We start from the raw sequence: 24,393 nt of genomic DNA, 5'->3' as shown, positions 1-24,393 counted from the left end.
TCCCACTTAATGAGCCTTCGGCTGGGCGTCTTCCTTCTCTCTCTCTTTGCCAAGACTTTTTTTTGGAGTTTAAAGGTGAGTTCCTTTTATTCCGAGGCGCAGTTGTTCGACAAAGCAAACAATGGGACTTCACATCGGCCAAGCACCCAGCACTCGAACGCAATGAGAAGAAGCCGCGCGGTCCCAAGTTGCGGGATTCGAGTTTTACTGTCGTCTTCGCCGTTTCGACAGGAGGTCGAATCTTCAGTGAGAGTGAAGAGTGAGAAAAGGACCAAGAAGAGAGAATGAGCCTCTCAATGGGTCGGATGGGGGCAGGGTGGCAGTTTAAGGGCCATATCTCCCTCCCTTCTGCAGGTCAACCTATTCGCCGCCGCCCGTTTGCTCCATTCATTCATCGCCATTCACTGTCCAAAGAGGGGAGGGGGGCCAGGCGGCGGGTGGCCGGGTAAGCTCAGGGCAAGCAATGGGGGTTGAACTTGTGAAGGGCCGCTGAGCTGCATGTGCCGTGGTTGACCGACGGTGCGCCGTCACAACGGGGAGGTCCAATGAGGAGCGGAGGTGACGAGGGATGCTAAGCGCCGGGTTCGAGAGGGGCCGTTCAATTGGTCGGCCCCCGAGGGGAAGAGCCAATAGGGGCGGCAAGATGCGACCTTGCGCACAATACCCGCCTCGATGAGAGCAGGGGGGGGGGGCTTCGGGGGCCACTGCTGTTGCAGTAATGATTGCCAATGGGATTGGCCGGCGAATGGGGGGTTGGTTGGCAATGTTGGATTGCACGCAGGTGGGTGAGCAAGGTGAGATCAGCTTGTTCGTACCATGCTGGTGCGATGCAACAGCAGATGCGACAGGATACCAGAGAGAGAAAAGTCAGCAAATTGTCTGCCACTCTGCAATTGATGCACGAGTGATGGGTGCTTCATATCCCGGAAATTGAAACCAACAACGTGATTGTGATGCTTGAACTGCGCATGGGGTTCGTGATTATAAGCGCCCGTTGGGGAGATCTTCCCACGATATCCGGATCCGAGAAGCCGGCACAGTGATGGGCACCCGCCGATCCCCGCCGACTTTGAGAAGTGGCCTGATACCAGATACGGGCAGGAGGTATTCGGCTGGATTAACCATCAATCCGAGCAGGCCTGCATCCTGATGGCCATTTCTGCAAGTGTGGCGAAACACCAAGCAGGCAGTATGCACTACATACTACGTGCATTCGCTTGTTCAGCCGGTGTGCTGGTCGACCAAAAATAAGCCTCTGGTCTGTCTCTGGTGATGGCCGGAGGAGTGTAAGACAGGCTGAAGTGCAGTCGCACGAGTGGGTGCATCCCACGCTTGCGGGCTTTCTTAAGCTGATGTGAGCGACGATCTGGTCTGCCGGCAGTGAAGAAGGATGCGGTTGTCAAAGATATTAATAGAGGGGGCAGAGGAGAAGGATGGGAAAGTCCCACGAGAAAATGTCACGAGAAAATGCGATTTGAAGCCGTCATGTTTCTTCAACCTTGGCTGCTAACGTATATCGCCACTGTCCATCAACGTCGATCGTGCCGTTTGACTTAGACTCCAGCCTTGAGTAGAGTTTGAGCTGTCAAACTAGACGTGACAAGCGTGCACGCAGATCATTCGGACGAACTGGTGCGGGCCGCTCAACTCTGATCAACAGCCTCAAATGCCGGGTCTCTGCAGCTTTGACTGCGGCCATCCGTACACCTGGCAACAGAGTCAGGCCTGCCATAGATACTGCGTCCATCACCATCACCTATCTGCGTCATAGGTAGATAGAGAAACGGATTATCCGTGAGACTATGTTCGGCCGGAGCCGATGGCGCCTCGTCGCTGGATCGGAAATGAGAAACCCATGCGTACAGAGGGAGGTCTGAAGCAAGACAATGTTCCTCGCGATGGACCAGAGCGCATCGAGGGAAGAAGATGCGAGGAATGCTGCGTATCTCACACCGGGATTGTGATCCCCGCAACTCTGACTGGCATTGAGAGGTAATTGAGACCGTGATACCGTTTCTCCTTGCGTCATGACCAGCAGAACGAAGCCGTTTGATAAGACATTGGAGAAAGTATTTGCTTCTCGCGACTGTCAAACACGGAGCCAAAAATGACTGGCCTGTTTTCCCTGGATGATAAGGTTGCAAAAAGTGCCATTGGATTCGTGGCATGCGTTGTTGAGGATCGGAAGACAACGGTAACACCGATATTCGACTCCTTTGAACAACACAATCCAAAGACTAGAAACGAACCTCGTTGTCTCGTAGTTTTGCGAGCAACTCGTGGACATGAGCAATTGGTTGGTCATTGAGCGAGTATCGCGGACCGTGGAGCGGGACAAATCATCCGGAAGGTTTATAAGCATTCCTTTCCCTGGCGGAACACCCAATGGCAGCGCCGACCGAGGCAAGTGACACTTGACGTGGCAGGGATACAGGTCGGGAATAAGGCGTGTGAAATGGATGGAGGAAAGACACCATCTGTCACCGTGAATCTTTGACCGAGACAAGGTCGTGAGAGATGTTGAGAGGTAAGGGTTCCCGCGCGGGTTCGAACGCATGGTGCATTTTCCATGGTTGGGAATGCAGTTTTGTATCCCTTCACCAACAGTCGCGACTCGGGGTCGTGTCCGGATCCGAAGTGAGACTTGGAGAGTCTGAAATCCAACGTTGCCTCGTACCCCCGGGGAACAATGTGCGACAGCATCACGGTTTTTGATATTCTTGGCGCCAAGGAGATAGTAAAGCCCTTGAACCACCCTGCATGGCGATCAACACTGTATCCGTAGGTTCAGACTTCAGTGGTTCAGTCGCGAGTATGTAAGCCACATCTCTGCTTGTCTGGTTCGAGAAAGTATTTCGCAATGACGGAATGCGAGGCCAAGTGCCGGGACAGTTACTAAACATATAGCCCGGCCGGCCTAGTCTTCCGCACGGAGCCCGGCACAGACAGCAGTAGGCCGGCGTCATCGTATGATGACTGCTTTGGGGTGGCAGCGGCGTCACTGCCATGGACGCAGCAGAAGTACCAGGCGCGAGGTGGCATGAAGAGAACAGAGGCGCTACTATCTCGTCCTCTTTTCGTATAGCATGAGGACGAGCGAGGTGTCTTGGTCGAAGGCGGTTGGGGCATAGATTGATAGAGTATCCGTATTTCAGGTTTTATCGTGTGCTTCTTCTTCTAGTTTTGCCAGCTGGCAACTCGTCTCTGGGGTAAGGAGATCAAACTTCGAAAGTAATGCCCGGATGCGAACAGAAACTGAGACATGTTGAAAGACCCATGTCGCAAAGCTGCTAAATGTTGATCTGCGGGCTGGCGTTGGAGAGGGCAACGGATTGGTCTTCATAGGTAGGTAGGTATTCGTAGTTGGATGCTGACATGTCAAAATGTGGGAATTCTTACTCTTGGGTTGCAGTCAACAGGCTGGGGGCTACGGAGCCGCAGAAAAGAAACGACAAGTTGACAACTGAACGGGTATGCGTCTGCGTCTGCAACTCAACGACGTGGAAGTTGACAAAAGGGAAATGCTGACCAGTGAGTGACTGCTTCCTGACAAACCTGACAGTTACAAGAGCTGCCGGATTGGGGCCAATGGGAATGGCAGGTGACGATCATTGATCGGCGAGCTCGGGGTGGGGGCGACCACGGTCTGGACCGCGCCAGTTCGAGACCGACAGGGGAGAGCGGACGACCAGGGCCCTTCCCTTCTGGTACACCGCGGGCCCACGGGGTGGAACCCTACCCTACCATGATCCACAGTTATTCGTACCTAGGTACCTTTTGTGGAGTGGGTCAATGCTTGGCTTGTTGGCTCTTTCCCATCCGGACATTTCGAAGCCATCCGTCGGGTTCGCTTTGCTGCATCTTCGCCGTTGCTGACGACGGCGCAACTTTTCGGCTACGCTTGTGGAATGTAAAAAGTCCTCTTCTTTGAACGAATGCGAGAGACAAGCAGACACACGGTTTATCGTGGGCACGCACCAATTTGACTCGGAGTGACGTATGCTCTCTACCAAGTGCCGGGCGTCACGGAAAGCTCGGCGGGTACCTGGCTTGTCACTTGACAAGTATCTTAATTCAAGCGTTGGTCGCCGTCTGCAGCTCTCATTCTTTCTCGCGTCACCCAATACCTACCTACCTTACTGAATGGGTAATGGCAGGGAATAACGGCAAGGCATGGCAGTTGCGCGGGATATGCAGGCAGGCCGTAGACCACGGGGCGAAGCGAGAAGCCGCGAAGACAGAAGCGGACGGAGGCTCGGTCTGTTTACTTTTGAAATGTGCGCCATCACGGCGGGTGTTGGTTTCTTTCTTGTCATTGCTTCCCGTTTCGTTTCCAGATGACTCAAAAGAAGCTGCGCCTACCTACTAGGATGCATTCCTGTGGATAGAAAGAGCGAGATACGCGAACCGATGCCCGGCCTTGTTGGAAGAGAAAGAAGGCAATCTGGCCGGCGCATGTTGCCTTGAAATTGCATTGCAAACATCTGTATGCCGAGGGATCAGAGACCTATACAAGAGACCAGGACCTGTGTACTCCGTACGGGTGAAGTATCTGTGAAGGTGTTGTAAATGTCCAATTCTCCATACGCGGATTAACAAACTGAGGTGGGCCAAGCTTGGGCCTTTGTGTGGACAGCGATACTTTAGGGCCGTGGAGATGGATACGAGGGCTGCAGATTTAACCAAGGTTTCCATGTTGACTTGTACTTGTCTTGCTGCGCAAGGTAGGTAGTAAAAGTTGGACACTGCCGGTGCCCGAACAGACTTTGTCGAGTCTGATAATTGCAAAGTTCCAATGGTACTCTTGGTGAGTATGTCGACGGGTTGGCATAAGGTAAAGCAGATAAAATTGGCTAGGCCGTCTGATGCCTGGTGTGGAACTGGGAGTATCCATGTCTGGAAGCAGCAAGGCCAAGGCTGGACTGGGAGCAATGTCTTGGCCAAGGCGCAGAACCCAAGAAATCCAGAGAATCCAGACCCGGGTCCAAAATACCACGCTGCCGTCCATCCACGATTCCACAATGCCACCCCCAGGGCCCAGCTGTGCCTGCAGTGGGAGGACCACGGTCCATGGGCTGTAGCTCCGCCCCCAGTCCCAGTACTCCGCCTGAGCCTTCATCCCATCCGCCCTTTTTTGTTCCTCACACCCATTTTAGGTTGTTCCTCACATGTGCAGAGGGGGCTGCCTCGTGAGCGTAACGGGCGAGCTTGCATATACCTACACCGGCACACAACTCATATCTTGTCATCTCTGTGTGGCCCGCTAGTCCCTTGGGCGCGAGGAGCCTTCATTCTTCAACTCTACTGATGCTTCCGTCGGTGCTGTTGTCGACAGGGCTACTCAAGAAGGAGGACTAGATGAGATGTATGGAAGGGTAGGAAGTGACAGTGTCAAGTAAGGTGAGATATAGAAGGAAGGAAGTGTCATGAGGCCACCTCAGGCATAGAGGATTATCGGATATATCAATTTTGGTGGCTTTGGTAGTAACGTAGCTGAGATACGGAAGTACACGATGCCGTTCGCACCTGCCCTACCGTACCTTAGGTACGGAGTAGGTATCAAGAGAGAAAGCAAAGGGAAGGAAGGAGAGAACGGGTTGGCAAGAATGAACGAAGAGGAAGGAGTTCCGTAGCGGAACAGCCCCGGTGGAAGGAAGGTACGAAGCACGAAGGGTACACTTCCCATTTGTCTAATAATTCCACCTCATGGCTCCCGCAATCTCATGCATTTCCAATTCCTGTCCAATTCACTCACTCCCAGTCCCAGACTCCCACGTCGTTTTTCTTTTCTTTTTCTGGTCCCTCCCGCAGACCCCGAACCCCCAAAAGCGCCATACCGCCTCGGCCCTCTCGACTGAAGTACGGATACCTACTCATAGCCTGACCAGACCCCCAGTTGCATATCATCCCGTTTCTGTCACTGCCAGCTGCCACAAAAAAAAAAAGGAGTCGATGTGCGTACGTCCTTCTGCAAGGTTCCTCTGCAGTATGTTAGTCTTCTAGACTCCCACCTCACACTCTTAGATCCATTCGCATAATCATGCCCGCCCACCTACCTACAGTAATAGTTACTAGTTACTAGTACCGACTCCTCCCCCCGGCGCCATATCGCAGCTTTTTTCGCGAGACCATTCCAAACCGGTCCAAGTCCCAAAGGTCCTAAACCGGACCAAACCAGGAGAGAAGAAGAGGACAGACGCTTCCCCAAACATTAACCAATACACGCCGTGCCCTCGCACTGACTCCTCTTTCGACATCGAGATTCCCATTCCGCCTTCTGTACCATCTCTCGATTCCATCCTGCGCCTTCGATCTCCGCGTACATCTTCTTACCTACCCACCGCTCCAACCATCGGAAAGGCAATCACCTTCCCGCAGCATCGCAGAGCAGTCCAGTACCACCAGCAGGACCACCAGCACCAGACCACACTGCAAAGCCATCTCATCGTCAGCCGCTCTCGCCTTACGCCTCACTCACACCTCGAGTCCTCAACGGGCCTCCTACCTGCCTGCCTGCCTTTACCGCTCCGACCTCTACGGGCCTGACCTTGCTTTCTCGTCTTGCGGCTTGAAGCGGACCTGACCTCTCCTGTCCGATTCACGTTTGAAGGCACCTTCGCAGCTACGCCTCACAGCATCAGTTCCCGTCGTTGTGCTCAAGGTCCATCCAGTAGCCTCCGAACCATCACACTCGTCCGTGCCATTTCTTACACCGCACCTCGTGTGTGGTGTAGATTGCAGGTACACCCTGGATCGCATTCAACCTCATCCTGGTAACTTCATCTCTTTCCTTCTACTCCCTTCTAGTCACGGCACTTGACCGTTTGCTTCTGCCGTCCCTTATGCATTATGACACTCCTAACGGCGGGTGCCTTAGTGGTGGCACCCTCCCAAAGTTCGGACTGCCAGACTTGGATTGACGACACGCTTTCGGAGTATTTTCCGGTTGACCATCCCACAACTTTGAGCTACTACTCCGGCCGTCTCGTCTCTGTGGCTGCGATAGTGGCAGTCCCATTGTCGCCGTCCAAGTCCAACAAGTCATTATTGTCCCCTTTATCCGTACAGCCCTGCCTGCCATCTGTCTACTCTGCGGCTTGCCTTGTCTTCTATTGACTGCGCCGGATCAATCTTACCTATTCAGTTGGCAGTCCCTAGGTAACCTTCGACTCCAATCCCCATCACATCACCCCAGTCGCTGGCTGTATCCGTACTTGCACCTAACTCACCTTGCCTACCCTGTTCAGGCGCGCCCCGATCAAGCCCGCATGTTCCCGGTCATCCCCCTTCCCCGAATCCCAACCCAGGCGTCCGTCCCTTCCAGACTCTTTTTGCTGCAGGCCTTTCCCCTTCCTGTTCATGGCCCGGGCCCGTCAAACCCTCGCTCTATCTCGATCCCCAATCCCGCCTCGCTCGTCAACCACCTGCACCCCGGTAGCAAGCACGGCAAGGTTAGCAGCTAGCAAAGCACACAGCGCCCGTCTGGTCTGGCAATCTCCCTGTCGGTATTTTCTTCTTCTATTTTTCTTACCGCTAGCTCACTGCCCCCTCTCTCTCCTCTGGGAACACCCGACTTTCACCTACCTACCTTACCTGACTAAGGTAGCGTTGCCCGCCTAAGCCCATCCCTTCCCGCGGCACACCTAGGCTTGCACTCGCTCGCTCGCTCACCCGTGGCCAGCACCACACACCAAACCCCCCGTGTCATCGTCTATTGTGTCTGTGCTTGCCGTGCGCCTTTACTTCTGCACTTGCTTCACTCCCGTCTCCGCTGTCGCTAAAAAGGAATCATTTTAGTTTCGGCAGGGGAAGACAACCATAGAGAAGGAGGCCCGAGACGAAAATTTCTAGAACGGACCGACTCTTTCGGCCGCACTTCATCTTCACTCCCTCCCCCCGCGCATTCATGCCGCAGGGTGGCGATCGCTTCTCCCAATCCACCATACGACTCCTCGCTCCCCCGTTGCCCTCGACACACCGACCCTACCACACACCGGAACACATCGCCGCAACCGCGACCACGGCAACGAACCCGACGACGAGGGCGACGACGACCAGACCGACGACGGCGGACCCGTTCGCTGCCGTAGCCAACACCGCCGCCATACCCGAGGCTTCTACCGCCGCATCTTCTTCTTCCACCACGAACGCCAACCACAAGCGATCCGGTTCACAGCCACAGTCGAGGATCTCACGTTACCGTCCCGCCTCGCCAACCTCGACGACATTGAGTCCCGGAGGGTCATGGACAACTCCCGACATTAGTCGGTATGGTTTGACGTATAGCGACACTACTTGCGATCCCTCATTCGACGCCGCGTCTAAAACGCTCCTGACCCCCAGGTCGGACCCGACCTCTCCGACTATCAGGTCGTTTACAGAATCTACCCATCTGTCGAGACCCTCAACATCCAACGGGAAGCGCTTGTCCGACGACGAAAACGCACACGAACGACCGAACCCTTCACCTCTGAAGAAGGCACGAACTCGGTTGGGGCCGCCGGGGCACATTAAGCTGCCAAAACAACCAGCTGCGTCAGTCATCCTGACTAGGCACAACCAAGGGGTCGTCTCCCCTTTGTTCTTCTCCTCAAACAATAAACGACAGATGCCGCCTCGACCAGCTGCTCTCCCTCCCTCGGACGCTGCAGCCGTCTTGCTAGCTCGTCTGAGGGAGGACCAAGACCGCGTGCACACTGTTCGCCTACCCCGCGGAACCGTCCACGCTCACACATCAACTAGATCTGGGAGTACGCCGGGGAGCAGTAGTTTATCTTCTGCAGACGCCACTCTTACCTCGTCAAGAAGCCCCAATGGCCAGAATCTTCCTCAAGGACTGCAAATTTTGAGAGGAGTTGGCGTGATCGAACTTTTGGAACAGGATGAGCGTCCGACTTTCATCATCGATCTGGCAAATCCTGTCAACGCGCAAAAATCGGGACTGCATTTGCTATACGCCAATGCGGCACTCAGGGCGTCGGTGGGTGTCTTGGAACTGCTTTCTGTGGAGGGTGACGATGTCGTCAAGAACCCCGACTATATCCACTTCAAAACGTGGGCCACGAGCTTTGTCTTAAATCATGAATCCCTCAACGTATGTCTTCCTTCTCACAGCTATGGCGGCATTACATGGACATGCTCGACCTTGCGCAAACGATTTCGCTTCGTGAGTGGCAACGCCAGCGCCGTATCAGCACCGGCAGACTCCCCGGTTCCGTTGGCCGAGGAGTCCGCGGTGCTGGAACAGCGGAGTAGAGGGCCGACACCAAATCAGCCATCAATTGTACCCATGGATGACGAACCCGATTACTTTGGTGATATGGACGGAGAGCAGCACGACATGGATGACACACCAATTGTCGTCGACGACTGTGTCATGGTGGACAGTGGCGAGAAGTACCACACAGACGAGTTCACCCAGCAAGTCTTCCAAGCAGCCATGATGAGGCCGTCATTCGACTGGACCCGCATTCAAACGACCCCGGATTTGAGTGAACACATCCTATTCTGTCGCAACACTGATTGGGCCTCCACATCATTGGGCCCGTTGGAGCATTGGAGTTCAGAATTGAGGGCCATGGCCAACATGGTTATGGGTAGTCCCCACCCTGCGGCCATGTACTGGGGACGGGACAATGTCGCCATCTACAACGAGGCCTATATTGAGCTTGCCGGGCAAAAACATCCACAACTGATGGGCATGCGGTATCAGGACGCATGGAAAGAGATCTGGTCGGATATTGAACCTTTGTTCAGCAATGCTTGGTCAAATGGGCAGTCAATCATGAAGAACGACAACCAGCTGTTCATCCTCCGTCACGGGTTTCTCGAGGAGACCTTCTTTTCATGGTCAATCATTCCATTGCTGGGATCCGATGGCCAGGTGGTTGGACTCTACAATCCGGCTTTCGAAAACACCCGCCGCAAGGTCAACGAACGCCGCATGTTGACTTTGAGAGAGGTTGGCGAGAAGACAGCAGCTGCTAAGGACGTCAGAAGTTTCTGGCCACGGGTCAAGGAGGGATTGGAGTTCAACGACTTGGACGTGCCATTCGCTCTCATCTACTCCGTGAAGGACGACAATAGCGAGAGTGAAGTATCTTCTATGCACTCTGGAAGCATAGCACACCCACCATTATTACACCTCGAAGGCAGCTTGGGCGTTCCGGAGGGACACCCAGCTGGGCTTCCCCAGCTCGATCTGAAATCATCAGACGATGGCTTCGCTCCTCATATGCGCCAATCGATGACGATGCAAGGCGCACCTATCATTCTCTCGTCGGAAGCTGGCAACTTGCCTACAAAGTTGCTCGAAGGTTTGAAGTGGAGAGGCTTTGGTGATCCTAGTAAAAATATCGTGATCCTGCCCGTCCACCCTACTACAGCCGGCGAGTCTGTTGTTGGCTTCATCGTCTTGGGCACCAACCCCCGTCGACCGTACGACGAAGACTATCAGCTTTTCATCCATCTCTTATCGAGACAACTTGCGACTTCCATGGCATCAGTTGTGCTTTTCGAAGAGGAGATCAAGCGAGGACAGAGGGCCGCTCGCTTAGCCGCGATGGATCGTCAAGAATTGCAAATGGAGCTCTACTTGAGAACACAAGAGGCAGTCGAAAGCGAATACAAGTTCTCACGAATGGCAGAGTTCGCACCTGTCGGCATGTTCATTGCTAATGACAAGGGCCTCATTAACTTCGCCAACGACATGTGGTGGCAAATTTCGAGGCATCCCAGAACAGAAGACAGTGTCAACACATGGATGCAAAGTATCAGGGACGAAGATCGATCGGGCGTCGAAAATTCTTGGAGGAAGCTCATTGAAGATAAGGAAGCCATCACCATTGAGTTCAGGTTCAAGTGCAGCCGCCAGAACGGAATGAACACTATCGACACTTGGGTCCTGCTGAGTGCTTTCCCGGAACAGACTGAGGAGGGCAACCTGAAGAGCATCTTTGGTTGCATCACCGACATTTCGCCTCAAAAATGGGCCGAGGACTTCCAGAAGCAACGCAGGGAAGAGGCGGTTGAGCTCAAACGCCAACAAGAAAACTTCATCGACATTACGAGCCACGAAATGCGGAATCCACTCAGTGCGGTCCTCCAATGTGCTGATGAAATTGTCAACAGTATCACAGAGTACCGCGCTCAGCCGCAGGATCCGACACAACTCGACACCCTGTTGGAAAGCTGCACCGAAGCCGCCAGCACCATCAACCTATGCGCCAGTCATCAGAAACGTATCGTCGACGACGTGCTCACGCTCTCGAAGCTCGACTCGCAACTTCTGCTTGTGACGCCCGTCGACTCCCATCCAATTACGATAGTCAAACACGTCATCAAGATGTTCGAGTCGGAATTGAACACCCACGAGATCAAGCTCGACTTCTCGGTAGACAAAGCTTACAGCACCCACGCTGTCGACTGGGTCAGGCTAGACCCTTCGAGGCTGAGGCAGGTTTTGATCAACCTGATGACCAACGCCATCAAGTTCACTCAAGGTCGTGAGAAGCGCGAAATCACCATGAAGATGAGCGCATCCAAGAACATTACCGAGGTTACCGAAAAGGGAGTTTCGTTTTTCCCAACCCGTAAAGAGAAGGAGGACGTTCGGGCTTTGACTCAAGAGCAGGACTGGGGCACAGGAGAAGAAATCAACCTCCACTTCTCAGTGCAAGACACGGGCCCTGGTCTTCGCGAGGACGAGAGGAAGCTACTCTTCCAGCGGTTCTCCCAGGCCTCGCCTCGCACCCACGTACAATACGGTGGATCAGGACTCGGTCTCTTCATCTCGCGTATGCTTGCTGAGCTACAGGGTGGGCAAATTGGTGTTGTCTCAGAGAAGGGTATAGGCAGTACTTTTGCGTTCTATGTCAAGTGTCGCAAGACGGAGTCGCCTAGTCTAGAGTCACCGTCTCTCTCGGCGCTCAACTTGGCGCAACCGATCAAGAGCGAGCCTACCTCCACACCATCGACTCCCTCCCTCACAACCCTGCCTAGAAGGGCTTCCATCAAGAAGCCTATCGTCACTACGACACCGCTGTACGATGTCTTGATTGTGGAGGACAACATTATCAATCAGAGGGTCCTACGGAAGCAACTCACAGCCTGCGGCAACAACACATACGTCGCTAATCACGGAGGCGAGGCCCTCGAACAGCTCAAGAAGTCCCGTTTCTGGGCTGGCAACGAGGCTGAGGGCTTCGATCTCAGCGTCATTCTCATGGACCTGGAGATGCCGGTCATGGATGGAATTACGTGTACGAAACGTATTCGCGAACTGGAGAGGGCAGGCACTCTGACTAGGCATATACCCATCATCGCTATCACAGCTTACGCGCGGCCAGAGCAGATTGAGAGCGCGAAAGCCGCCGGTATCGTAAGTTGGTCCCGAATTACACACCCCGAACTTGACTAATATGATGACACAGGACGACGTGATTTCGAAGCCTTTCAGAATACCAGACTTGCTGCCCAAGGTGAAGGAATTGGTTACGATGTACAACGCACCACCTACCACCGAGGCCGTGCCCTCGGCTTGAGTGGAACAACACCCATAGAGGCTGCGTTCGCATGAAGCCTGTCAACCGCATGCGGTCCTGTCCAAAGCGAGAACAGGAGGCCGTTGGAGTTGGATCTCTGTTTTACTCATATTTCGAATTGGGTCCTTGCATTTTTCATTTTTCTCCGTTTTTCGCCAAGACTCGCTATTGCACCAGAGAGGTGTAGTAATGCTAGAGGACAGGCCGGGGGCGTTCCAGGAGGGGCAACTGACCAAAAAGACTTGGGAGAAGGTATTGGTTTGTTTCAGTGTGCATAAGAATTGCATTTCAGAGGAGCAAGGCATTCGGAAGCGCGAGACTTGGAGTATTGAGGGCGGTAACGCACATGATCCGAGGACGAGTCACGGGCATATGGAATCTAAGTGGGCAACAGATCCTACTGATGAATATCTTTAGCGTATCTTTTTTTTTTTTTTTTTTTTTTTTTTTTTGATATTCCTGACTCGGAGTATTGTAATGCAAAGATACCCGTATTAACATGTTTAAAATAATTCTGCGCGCGTGCGTGAAGCTTGATCTTGTGTCACTATACAGTTATTTCCTGTCCAGAGTCGTTGCGAGGTCACCTACAGTCGTCGCCTTCCATGTGCGTGATTGATCCAAGCTTAACTTAACCAAAGCACGGACCATGCACTGTGCTTACGTAACGAAGATTTTTCTGCCAGAGCAAGCTCCTGGCAAGATCTACCACGAAGTCAGGGACGAAGCTCACCACTTTTGACAGACATTGATCGCGAAATCTCAACCCGCGCCCGCCCCGAAAATGCATCAATCGGCGCTGCGATCGGCAAGCAGCCGCATAAGGCCCGACGTGGTCGCCATCAAGACCTGCATCCGAACCTTTTCCACGACGCAATTGCGTCCCGCAGACGAATCGAACTCGAACAGAAACAACAGCAATAACAAGAATGACGGCGACAAACCTTCCTCGCGAGCCTATAACAGACCTACACTCACCGGACGAGAGCGCTCCCGCGCCGCGGCTAGCGAGATTGGACAGCTTCTGCGTGGCGGGCCGGTGAATGCTGCTGCTGGTGCTTCCGGTGGTGGTGCTGGAGCTCAGCCTAGGGGACTCGATGAGAGGCCTCGTGGTCTTGACGAGAAGCCTAGGGGTGGTCTTGATGGGCCTTCTGGACCTGGAGGCGCGGTGAAGTTTGTTAAGGCGCCCATTGGATTCGGACGGGGCCGCGGTGGTGGTGCTGGTCTCGGCGCAGGCTTCGGCGCTCGTGGAGGACGTGGAGGTGCCGGCGGATTCGCTGGCCGTGGAGGAGGCGAGGGAGGAGGCGGGTTCAGAGGACGCGGAGGCGGAGGCTTCAGAGGTCGTGGTGGCGGTGACCGTGGCGGTCGAGGTGGACGCGGAGGACGCGGAGGACGCGGAGGCCGTGGAGGTCGCCGGGGCGGACGCAAGGGCGACGAAGACGGCGAGAAGAAGGCGCCTCCACCAAGAATGGACATGAAGGCCAGCTTGGAGAGGTTTTGGCGGCCCGAGACGGCCGAGGAGCACGCCTACATTGCGAAGCGCGACGGTCCTTACGAGTTCACCCCCAGCCTCAGCGTCAACGATCTGCTGGGCTTCCGGCCCGCTATGCCCCTCTCCTCGGCGGCCCCTCCCGTGCAGGCGGCGACGGTGTTGAGTTCGCTGAGGGACGTTGCCGGCGCGGCGGATTACACGCCCGAGCGGTGGGGTGATTTGCGGCACACGGCCGAGACGCTGGCGGATGCCAAGAATCGGGGCGTGTACTTTTTCGTCGACGCCGAGGAGAAGAAGGTGTTTGCCGAGGCGCTTAAGGAGCGGGCGGACGAGGCGGCGAAGAACCCCGACGGCGCTGTCGTGGGTGACAACGAGGTCCACGTCCACGCCGTGCGGGAGATGAAGCTCGAGGAGGGCGCGAGCAAGGCCGTGCGGGAGTATATCCTCGAGCGGGCCGTCAAGGGCCAGCACGTCGGTCCCACGTTTGTTCCTAGTGGCAGCCGGGATCCGGTCAACATGGCGAGGGAGTCGCATCTGCATAACGAGACGTATGTGGCGGGGGATATGAAGAAGTTTGACGATAAGATTGCGGCGCTTGTTGCGAAGAAGGGTGCTGCTGCTGCTGCCAAGGGAGGCAAGGCTGCGAGGGCTTGATTGGAGCTTGCGTCTTTCAAGAGATTGTAATATCAACAAGGACGGTACACGTACGGGGAAGAGTGAGGGTGAAAAATCAGACGGGGGTTCATTGTAGGATTATAGAGATGGGGAGGTTTGGTACTGCCAACAAAATACATATTGTACAACTAGATCCGAAAGTCTCTTCTACTGTACAATTGAATCTTTTTCATCTCAGACTCATTTTAATAACTCCTGGCTGTCCAAGAACTTTAGGCCTGCAACTTCTTGACTGTCTGCTGCTCAGCAGCATCGACAACCTTCATCTCCTTATCCTGCACCTTTTGCAGCTCCTTGTCGGCCCTCCTCTTCAGATCCGGCACGATGCTCTTCTCCTTCTCCCACTTGGCGTGCAGCTTCTTCCTCTTTTCCGTCGCGACGCGCATCTTGTCCCGCCACGCCTGGGCAGCGTCCTTTGCCCTGCGCACGACGACATCCTTGTTCGTCGCCTCGACTTTGAGCACGAGCTCGAACTCGTTGTCCGGGTCGCGCTGCGGCTGCTGGTTGAAGTCGGGCGAGGCCTGGACGGCGGCCATGACGGGCTTGACGTAGTCCTTGTCGTGCAGCAGGAGGCTGACGGTGCGGCCCCCCGGCCGGGGCACGATCTCGGCGAGCTCGCGGAGGGGGTAGGTTGTGGACGGGTCCTTGCGGTCGGGCTGGATCGCGAGGGCGCCGATGGCGTCGGGCGAGAAGCGGTCGCCGGATTGGAGCTTTTTGAGGATCTCGGTATGGTGGGAGGAGAGGGAGGCGAAGCGGGAGGCGACGTCGGCGAAGTTGAGGGGGTCGGTCGGGTCTGGTTTCGGGTGCTTTGAGCCCGGGAGGTCGTCTGTGTCGGCTTCGTCTGCTGTGTGGGAGGTGCGGGAGACGACGGCGGGGGAGTCGGCCGTGGGGTACTTGGGCTCGTTCTTCTTCTTCTTTTGGAGGGTTGTTGATTGGGAGAAGGGACGGATCGTCGCGGGGGTGACGGCGGCGGCGGTGTTGGCTTGCGGGCGGAGGTTTGAGGTTATCATCAGGCGAGCTGCGAGCGGCGCCTGGATTGCGCTGATGTCTCTGGGTCAATTGAAGTTGCTTGGATTGAGCGGGTATGGGCAATCACCTTTGCGAAGCTGGGAGGATGCCATTGGCGCCTCTAAGGAGCGAATTGGGGGCTCTGAGTCCTCTCATGGTGTCGTTATGCGCTGATGTTTGTGTTACAAGCTGGTAGACGGAAGCTCTCACAATTTTGTACCGTTGTATGTGACGTACGGAGCTTGGTGGGTGGGCTCGGCTCCATCAACAGGGGTCCTTATTCGCCAACCCGCGTGAAATTTTCAACAACAAACGATGGTCGATTGGCCTAGCGGTTACGGCGTCTGCTTTACACGATCATTCAATTCTGAATCATCTATATCGCAGAAGATCGCAGGTTCGATCCCTGCATCGATCATAAGCATCAACTTTTGCATTTTGTCTTGAATACTCAGGCATGGTGTTCAGTTTTGGTGTTGCGAAATCCCTTTTATCAGGCAGGAGCAGTGGTCAAGGAAGGAAGGCGCACCATCCGTCCTTTTTTAATCTTTGATGTTCAGCTTTGAAGCTTAACCTTGTGTAGGAAAGTGCAGCACACTCAGTACACGCATTTTACCTTGGGCTCTCTCCTAATGGCACAGGTACAACTGTACTCCACCACGAATATGGCGAACAAGAATATGGCGAAAGAAATACAAACAGCCAGGAAGTGCAATGACAATAGTAGTCATAATGATAGAAACAATTGTGACAGCAGCGACAGTGATGAGGAAAGCCGTGAGGAAGCCGAAAGTTTTAACGGCAAAATGTGCCACCCAGCTGCGACCTACTCCGTACCTTACCTACCCCAAGAGCCCCCAAGCTCTCCAGCCAGAGTCGCGCTTTTCCACAAGCACGCGACGTCAGTGGGAGGCTCAACCTTTCAACCACCACTCACTTCGCCCAACACCTCACACCCGCCAGAATGGAGATCGAGGTCGATGAAGATCTCTTGCGGACGGTCGCGACAGGTGGCGAAATGGACTAGTAAGTCAACTCCCTGTCTTTCCTATCCATTTCCTGTTTAGCTGCTAATTGTACGGCGCATCATCAGCGGTCTATGGCCCGCCCTGTCGCAAGGAATAATCTCGAGGCTAGATAAGGTACGTCCGCCCCCAGGTCAGGCTTCGGCCGGAAAATCCCACCATCGTACATCTTTGCAAGACGAAATCTCCTCGGTAGGGCGCGCTCACCAGTTCGCATCGCGAATGTCTAGATCGCCCACAACGAGTTCCCTATTCCGAACCTACCCACCCCTCCTCAACCCATTAACGCGTCAGGCCAACAACCACGACTCTTCTCGCCGCTCCCCTCGTCCTCCATCGATCCCGGCAGCAGCCAGCCGTCATCACAGGATGCCGACAAGGAGAACAGCCAGCCCAAAGATGCCTCACCATCCAAGGCCCCGGTCGAAAGCGCCCCTGATGCCGACGCAGCTGTCGACGACGCACCCCACGCCACCGCTTCGGGATCGCTGCCCGCGCAGATCGAAGCCATGCTGAACGAGATCAACGCCGTCTTGGCCAGCTTCCCAAAGTACCCACCGCACACGATCCAGCGCCTTGCCGAGCTCGTCCTCGAGCCGCGACGCCATTACCGCCATCTGGCATCGTACCTCCATGCCGTCGACCGCGTCGTCCATGTCACCAGCGGCGCAAACACCTACCCTCTTCCGCCAGCCATACCCGACATGTCCACCATGACACTGCTCTCCAATGGCAGCGCAAACGGCCAGGAGGTTAACAACCCAGCGGCCTCGGTCGCCTGGAGCAACTCGACAAACTCGGTCGCCTCAACCGTCGGCACGGACGAGGCCCTCGGCGGCGCTCTACTAACCCCGATTCCGTGGCTCACACGCCGGCCGAGCCCTGGCTCATCCTCGCCAGCGTCCTCAAACGGCGGCGGACCGGCCGAAATTCGTACCGAGTCGACGGAGACCATTGACGGCCCTAATGGCGTCGGAAGTATCGAAACCGTCAGCGTTAGCGTCAACGGCATACCGTCTATGGGTGCCAGCAGCAGCCGCGCGATAACACAAGGTGAGTTACTGCGACAAGAGCAGGAGCAGGGCGTCGTTCCAGTCAACCAACTCGTGCGACAAGCAGAAGAAGCACAACACGCCGCCGCCCTGCGAAGCGGAGACGGCGGCAGAGCCAGTAGCCCCGAGAAGCAGCAGCAAGATGATGAGCAGCAAGAAACTGCCGCTGCTGCTGCTGCCGCTGCTGAAGACGAGAACGAGGCGCCGCACGCTCGCGGTCCCGAGGAGATTGGTGTTGGTGACCTCGGCCCTCAAAGCGAGACGACGAGCTTTGTGGGCGGTGGTCCCGGTCTTGACATGCAAGGCATTGATGTCGAGGCTGCGGTGGGCCGGAAAGCCGAACAGACTCATGCCACGCCTCCTCCCGAGGACGCAAAGGACGGGGATGCCGCGGCGGAGGATGCGACGGCGGATGCGGTTGTTGACGATGCGGCATCCGACACGAGTGTCACGTCGCATCCTAAGCGTGATGCTGATGAGGAGCTCGATGGTCTTGCGAGCAAGAAGGTCAAGGAGCATGAGGGTGACGTTGCGGGCGAGGCAACGGATGCTACAGTCACATCGCCGAAGGAGGACGGCACCAAGGAGGAGGATGTGAAGACGGCTGAGTCCGGCGAGTCCAAGGCTGGGGAGGGCAAAGATGAGGAGACTGAGACCAAGGAGGATGATGAGAAGGACGAGAGTGCGGCGGAGGCTGCGGCAAAGGCGAAGGCAAAGGCGAAGGCAGATGCTGAGACGGCCACCAAAGCCGGCGGCGGTTAGGAGAGAACGGAAGGAGCTTTCGCTCAGTGAGTGAGCTGTGTTGCGGATGATTATATGATACCAAGAAACCGTATTCACCAAACCCCACGTTTATTTATTCTTGTGATTCGAGATTTGACGTATCGTCGTGTTTGGTTTGAGTTGGCGCGTCAATATTCACATGTGATTTCTTCCAAGTCAGACATGAAATTCTGACGATGGGCTAAATCAATCCCAAGACAAGAGAGGTAACATCACAGAATGCACGGGTGGGTGAAGCAGGATCCTCGACCATAGCATTGCCAACTCAAGTGGCAAGGTAGTATTCGTGTAGCTCTCTGAATACATGGGCAAAGAAGTAGAAAACGTAAACCTCCTAAACGCCATGCGCTATTCCATGGTCCACTGTGAAGCAACCCCGGATTCCCACCACATTCCCATCCAAACGCCATATGAACAGATGAATCTCATTACAAGACTCTGGTAATGCTCTCCTTCGTAATGACACTGTTCTGCTTATCGTCCCGCCGAACGCGGAAGAAACTGTCGCAGAAGTCACTGCAGCGCATGTGCCGCAAAAACTCTTCGTCGTGCGTGATGACAATGAGCTGGAAGTTACTCTGCGCCTGGCGCGCCTTGATAATGGCGTGCAGACTCTCGGCGAGACTCTTGATGTTGTCCTTGTCGAGATTGGTCGTCGGCTCGTCGAGGGCGATGAGGCCGCAGTTGACGCCGAAGCTCTCAGCGAGGGCGAGGCGGATGATGATGCTGGCGAGGACCTTTTGACCCGCTGAACAGCGTCCACGCATGTCCATCTCCGTGTCCTGCTTGACCATGCAGACGCGGTAGTTGTACGAACGGCGGCCCGTCGTCGCGTTCTCGTTGTCGGAACGAATGAGGATGGTGTCAATGTCGGTACCCTGATACGTGCTCTGCCATAATTCGCCGGCGATGCGGTTGATCTCCTCCATCTTGAGGCTGTGGTACCGCATAATGGCCGTGTCCAGCGCCGAAATGTACCGGCCCAAGTCCTCAATGGCAGCTTTGGTCGTCTCAACCTTGATGTGCGACTCACGGTACTTTCTGGAAGAGTTCTTGTACTCCTGTTGCCACTCTTCCAAGATTCGTTCAAGCTCCTCATCTTTGGTCTTCATCTGCCCCATGATAGAACCGCGGTCGGCGACAAGCCGGTTATGGCGGTTCTCCAGGTGCTTCGCTTCAGAGATCAGCGATTTGTAATCCTCGTCAGCATCACGAGATTCTAGCTCAGTAATGTCTCGGCGGAGAATGTCGAGCTGCTGCAGGTTCTGGCGGTACTTCAGGTTGTTGCTGATATTCTGCTTCTTGCGATCGCCATTATCAATGTCCTGCTTCAACTTGTTCGTCCGCACCGTCAAGTCTGAAATCTCCTTCTCCAGACCAGCAATCGACTTCTCGAGACTAGCGATAGCGCGCTGGTTTGCTGCCAGGTTAGAAGGGCCGCCACGGTCTATATATTCCTGAATATCACTCTCGACCATCTTGAACTCAGTGACAGAGTCGGCAACCTTGTCGCGCTCCTCGGCAATAGCCTGTTCCTTGCCACGACCGCGTTGCAAGGTTTCGTCCCGGACTGATCTGGCATCGGCGATTTCAGGTTCAATAGTTTCCAACTCCTGATCGGCGGTGCTGATCAATTCTCGTTGGTGGGCCTGGTCCTCCTTCAGAGTCTGGATCTGGTTCAGGAAGTCCTTCTTGCGCTCAAGCTGGTTCAAGGCCTTGCTCAATTTGTTCCGGAGCTCGCTCTTCTCCAGTTCGAGAGAGTTCACCTGGTCCCTCATCCGCTGCCAATCCGTCGTTGTCTTTGCGATCTTGCCCTTCATCGTTCGAATCTGTTCATTGCATGAGGCCTGAAGCTCGTGTATTTCATCAGCGCTCCTGCTGACGTTACCGGACGATTGCTGAGACATGATCCTCTCAACCTGTGCTTCAGAGTCCTTGATGTCCTTCAGAACTTGTGTGATATTGATGACAGTCTTGTTGAGGGACTCTATGTCGTTCAGTCTGCCTTCCTCGGTGCTGACAGCGGCGTCATGCTCCTCAAGCTGCCGACCCAAAGTTTCACACTCGGCCTCGAAAGAAGCAGCCTCTTCCTTGAGAGGAGGCAGCTCCGACGTCAGCCTCTGGTACGTTTCGTACTGCGTCTTGACCTTACGCAGCGAGCCAAGAAGGGCATTAGAGTTGGCGAGGTCTTCCTCTGCCTTCTCTTTCTTGTTGGGATCGAGGAACTTGACCAACTTGTCTGAGAATCGAGACTTTGACACATTAGACTTGTCGTCAAAGTTGCGGTCGCACAGCCGACATTTGTTCTTGTCCTGCAGGGTCTTTTGGCAACCGCGGTAGTAGTCCGCCAAGGCGTCAAGGAGGCTGATGTCAGTGGCGTATGTTTCCACGTCTTCCTCGTGCATCTTGACTTCTTCTTCATAATCCTCGATTGTTGCACCGTCTCGCACCGACTGCAGAGCGCTGACGACCGCATTCCGACAACGTTGTGCTTCATCGGTCTTCCGCGAGCCAATGTCTTTGGCGCTCTTGAGTCTAAAATCGACCTTCTGTTGCTTGTCCCTCGCAGCATCCCGTTTCTGGCGAGCTTCGGCAACAACCTTGTTCTGACGTTTCAGAGAATCGTGGAATCGGGCTTCGAGGGTGTCGGCTTCCCAATTGCAGCCAATATGCGTGTCTAGCTTAGGCTTCCACGTGCTGGTGAGGGTGTCCAATTTTCGCTTGCGATCTACCAGCTCCTTCTTTCTCAAGTCAAGCTGCGCACGCTCTGAGGCAAGTCTTGTGCACTCAATCAATTCGCGCCCAAGTTTCTCCGTTTCGCTCTCAAGTTGCCACAGCTTCTCGTTTTCCGATTTGAGCTGAGAATCGTAATCGGCACTGCTCAGAGACTCCTGAGCCGTCTTCAACCTGCCTTCGACATCTTCAAATTGGCTGTCTAAGATGGCCTTAGCGCCCTCGTCGATGTCCAGACGGTTAATATCCATTTGGAGGACATTGGTCCGCTTTTCAATGGCAGTCATTCGTTGCTTGGCGAACACACGGTTTTGTGTTGTGGTTGCCTTGCGACCCTCCAGCTCAGTAATGACCTTTGTGGCTTCGTCTAGCTCCCGCGCATTCTCCTTCTGTAGACGATCAAGATCTCGCTTCTTCTCAGCCAGTAGCTTCTGGATGCGCTCGTTAAAAGCCTTGATTTGGCTGTCCTTCAAGTCGCCATCGTAGCCGCGGAAACTGTGGAGTTCTGCTGCATCTCGAACCAATTGCATTCGAGACTGGAGTTGCCGTTCGTACTTGTCCTTGTCAGACTGGTGTTTTCCTTGCTCGGCGAGCTTTGCTGAATGTTGTTGACGAGACTGGGTAAGATCCCGTTGCAGCTCCGAATACTGGGCCTTGTTCTGGTCTGCTTCCTCTTGGTACCGACCCATGCGCTCTTCGTACTGCGCTAGTGCGTCTTCCAGGTATTCGTCAGTCTCGGTAAGCTCTTCAAGGGTCATCTTGATATCCGCGATAGATCCTTCGCGGTAGCTGAGCTGATCTCTCTTGAACTTGAGGTCATTGACGATGCTCAGGCAGCTGTTGGCCTGCTCGTGCTTCTCGCGGATTTGCTCCTGGAGTTCCTCCATCTCCTCCGTGAGGGCATTGCACTTATCCCGGGAGCTCTCGATATCGTTCTGCAATGCCATAGATCGCTTCTCGGCACGATCGCCCTTCTCCTTATTGATTCGGTCTTGTTCCTCAAAGATCTTGAGCTTAGCTAGCTCTTCGCCCTGTTTCTTTCTGAGAACCTTTAGGTTGTCAATGGCTTTGGTGTATCGCATCGCTTCGAAGATCTGGTCGAACTGTTTCTTCAGGGCCGAAGGCTCACTCATGGGCCAGAGAGATTCGTCCTGATGGCAGAAGATGACGTAGTCGAGGATTGCTCTGGAAACGCCCAATTCTCTTGGGATGAACTCGTCCATCTGGGCGACCCTAGACGATATGACAGTACGCTCGCCATTGTTATTGTACACCAATGATCCTTCGAGAGTCTTGAGTGATCGGGTGGTTTTCTTGACGGTTAACTGAAGGCTTCGTGTCGCAACGCATTTGTGGCTGCTTGTCGATGTGAATGCAAGCTTGACTTGGGCCAAGACTTCCTTCTCTCCGCATAGCTAGTACATGTTAGTCTCCCTAGATAAATTTGACGGAAGGATGAGGCGCAAACCTTGGGGTCATGGACAAAAGCACCGCCTTTGCTGTTCGGAGGCTGCTCGCCGGTGGTCGCATACTTGAGACACTCGATGATGGTCGTCTTACCCGAACCGTTGTAACCGACGATGAGGGTCAGGGGAGTGTAGAAGGAAATCGTCTCCCTGCTGCCACCAAAGGAGCGGATGCCCTGGATGGAAAGCTTGTCGATCTTAGACATGGTGACTTGGGTTCAATGCCATGTGATGAGGCGGAATTGGGCAGATCGATGAGCTGCAGTTTGAGAAGACGTTGACAAAGAAAACTGGGATCGATGGGAGAATCTCGCGAGAAAAGCAGCCCTTTTTGTCTTGGCGATTGGAAAGGTGCTCCTGAGTTTGACTTGTCGTCGCCGTCCAGGCTCCAATGAGGTCGGCGCAGAGGCGGAGGTGCCTTGGGTGCTTGGGTGGGATGAAAGATGTAGGGGACGTGCACCCGAAGAGGACGCGCCTTCCCAGCAGCCAGGCACGCGTTGATTGAGGTGCGAAAAAGCGTGACCTCGCATCCATGTTTATGGAAGCTGCCGGTGACTTCGCTAAGCAACACTCACTGCAGAAGCTCTACTAAGACCCCACTCCACACGACGGATCACCTAATTCGGCCACTTTTTAAAAACGTTAAATACTAGACTTTCTTACTTCAATTTAATAATTAATATTATAACTTTATTAAATTTAAATTTAAAATATATTAAAATAAAATATTTATTTCTTAAACTTTTTATTGTCTATAACTAGTTATTTATTGAACATTAAAAATATATCATAATTTTTTTTTTGATTTTTATAACAACTTTAATTTATATAAGTTGCTTATTTAAATTTTATTATATTTTAGCCTTTATAACCAGCTTATATAATTATATTTAAACTTTTAATAATTTAATAATTAAATTATTAATTAATTTAATATTAATAAAACTTAGAATATTTACTAAAGTTTTAAAACTTATACCTGATTAGTACCCTAAAACTAGTACTCTATAATATAAGAAATATATATTAATATTTTAATGAATATAAGGGCTACAGATGTTTCATAAATATATTGAGACTCATTAATTTTCTACAATTTCAATGATGTATTTATAATTTATAAATATAGATACTATAGGAGTTACGTGCTTAAGAAGTTATATAGTAATAAGAGGCTTAACTAAAGTACGTATCTACTGAGATACAACGCTTTGTACGCACGTACAGCCCGTACGTAAATACGCTTTACATATGCATATTAAAGCGCCGGCAGGCACATATGCCCGTATAAACTTAATAATAAATGCTTGAACTTAAGCATCACATGTAATTACATGTGATATTTATATATTATATATAGACTACACTTTCCCACAATATCATAGAATAATCATTAATACAATCGATTCTCTGATTATCCCAACTCGTACCTCAACTTATTTACCTTTTCCCTTTTTGCCTACCTCTAACCCCTTAGTATAGGAACACTTAATACAGCAAAGTAAGAGTTGGGATGAAAACCATCTCTAGAAAAGGTATTCCATCACTCGTGTGCGTCCTGGCAGAGCAATTCCAAGTGGGGTGGGCTCTGAAAGTCTTCGTACAGCCCAAGCTACT

The 24,393-nt window shown here is 53.5% G+C and overlaps 7 protein-coding genes and 1 non-coding gene across 8 annotated transcripts; 5 read left to right on the top strand and 3 right to left on the bottom strand.

Moving 5' to 3' along the window:
- Nucleotides 1-1,196: 1,196 nt before the first annotated feature.
- Nucleotides 1,197-2,252, bottom strand: BDP81DRAFT_436838 (uncharacterized protein). Its single transcript, XM_060591173.1, has one exon. The coding sequence runs from the start codon at nt 2,166-2,168 to the stop codon at nt 1,644-1,646; it is 525 nt and encodes a 174-aa protein (XP_060440956.1). The 5' UTR covers nt 2,169-2,252; the 3' UTR covers nt 1,197-1,643.
- Nucleotides 2,253-6,740: 4,488 nt separating this feature from the next.
- BDP81DRAFT_436834 (uncharacterized protein) lies at nt 6,741-7,506 on the top strand. The gene has a single exon (XM_060591172.1). The coding sequence runs from the start codon at nt 6,850-6,852 to the stop codon at nt 7,114-7,116; it is 267 nt and encodes an 88-aa protein (XP_060440955.1). The 5' UTR covers nt 6,741-6,849; the 3' UTR covers nt 7,117-7,506.
- A 400-nt stretch (nt 7,507-7,906) lies between these two features.
- On the top strand, nt 7,907-12,542 carry BDP81DRAFT_329165 (hsp90-like protein; the record flags this gene model as incomplete). Its single annotated transcript, XM_060585285.1, has 2 exons — nt 7,907-12,379; nt 12,432-12,542. 2 exons carry the CDS (start codon nt 7,907-7,909, stop codon nt 12,540-12,542), a joined length of 4,584 nt encoding a protein of 1,527 aa, XP_060440954.1.
- Nucleotides 12,543-13,326: 784 nt separating this feature from the next.
- Nucleotides 13,327-14,688, top strand: BDP81DRAFT_398162 (uncharacterized protein; the record flags this gene model as incomplete). The annotated part of the gene is made up of 1 exon (XM_060588413.1): nt 13,327-14,688. The coding sequence occupies one exon, from the start codon at nt 13,327-13,329 to the stop codon at nt 14,686-14,688; it is 1,362 nt and encodes a 453-aa protein (XP_060440953.1).
- A 233-nt stretch (nt 14,689-14,921) lies between these two features.
- BDP81DRAFT_329098 (ribosomal recycling factor) lies at nt 14,922-15,873 on the bottom strand (the record flags this gene model as incomplete). Its single annotated transcript, XM_060585280.1, has 2 exons — nt 14,922-15,750; nt 15,806-15,873. 2 exons carry the CDS (start codon nt 15,871-15,873, stop codon nt 14,922-14,924), a joined length of 897 nt encoding a protein of 298 aa, XP_060440952.1.
- A 161-nt stretch (nt 15,874-16,034) lies between these two features.
- Nucleotides 16,035-16,135, top strand: BDP81DRAFT_t285. Its single transcript has one exon. It is a non-coding gene; the product is annotated as a tRNA-Val (tRNA).
- A 426-nt stretch (nt 16,136-16,561) lies between these two features.
- Nucleotides 16,562-18,669, top strand: BDP81DRAFT_436829 (uncharacterized protein). The gene is made up of 3 exons (XM_060591171.1): nt 16,562-16,743; nt 16,811-16,859; nt 16,973-18,669. The coding sequence occupies exons 1-3, from the start codon at nt 16,682-16,684 to the stop codon at nt 18,554-18,556; spliced, it is 1,695 nt and encodes a 564-aa protein (XP_060440951.1). The 5' UTR covers nt 16,562-16,681; the 3' UTR covers nt 18,557-18,669.
- Nucleotides 18,620-23,185, bottom strand: BDP81DRAFT_356757 (P-loop containing nucleoside triphosphate hydrolase protein). Its single transcript, XM_060586319.1, has 2 exons — nt 22,779-23,185; nt 18,620-22,725 (listed from the first exon to the last, which is right to left on the bottom strand). The coding sequence occupies exons 1-2, from the start codon at nt 22,980-22,982 to the stop codon at nt 19,006-19,008; spliced, it is 3,924 nt and encodes a 1,307-aa protein (XP_060440950.1). The 5' UTR covers nt 22,983-23,185; the 3' UTR covers nt 18,620-19,005.
- Between the last annotated feature and the right edge of the window lie 1,208 nt (nt 23,186-24,393).

The sequence above is a fragment of the Colletotrichum phormii genome (assembly GCF_030913505.1).
Source record: "Colletotrichum phormii strain CBS 102054 chromosome Unknown BDP81scaffold_22, whole genome shotgun sequence".
Lineage (NCBI taxonomy): Eukaryota > Fungi > Ascomycota > Sordariomycetes > Glomerellales > Glomerellaceae > Colletotrichum > Colletotrichum phormii.
Note: the sequence above shows the minus strand (reverse complement) of the source record. Positions and strands in the feature narration are given on the sequence as shown.

Coding starts and splice junctions, on each gene's coding strand:
- BDP81DRAFT_436829 (XM_060591171.1), top strand. CDS start 16,682: ATGGAGATCGAGGTCGATGAAGATCTCTTGCGGACGGTCGCGACAGGT. Junction 16,744..16,810: donor ACAGGTGGCGAAATGGACTA/GTAAGTCAACTC, acceptor GCGCATCATCAG/CGGTCTATGGCCCGCCCTGT. Junction 16,860..16,972: donor TAATCTCGAGGCTAGATAAG/GTACGTCCGCCC, acceptor GCGAATGTCTAG/ATCGCCCACAACGAGTTCCC.
- BDP81DRAFT_436834 (XM_060591172.1), top strand. CDS start 6,850: ATGACACTCCTAACGGCGGGTGCCTTAGTGGTGGCACCCTCCCAAAGT.
- BDP81DRAFT_356757 (XM_060586319.1), bottom strand. CDS start 22,982: ATGTCTAAGATCGACAAGCTTTCCATCCAGGGCATCCGCTCCTTTGGT. Junction 22,726..22,778: donor CTTTTGTCCATGACCCCAAG/GTTTGCGCCTCA, acceptor AACATGTACTAG/CTATGCGGAGAGAAGGAAGT.
- BDP81DRAFT_436838 (XM_060591173.1), bottom strand. CDS start 2,168: ATGCCACGAATCCAATGGCACTTTTTGCAACCTTATCATCCAGGGAAA.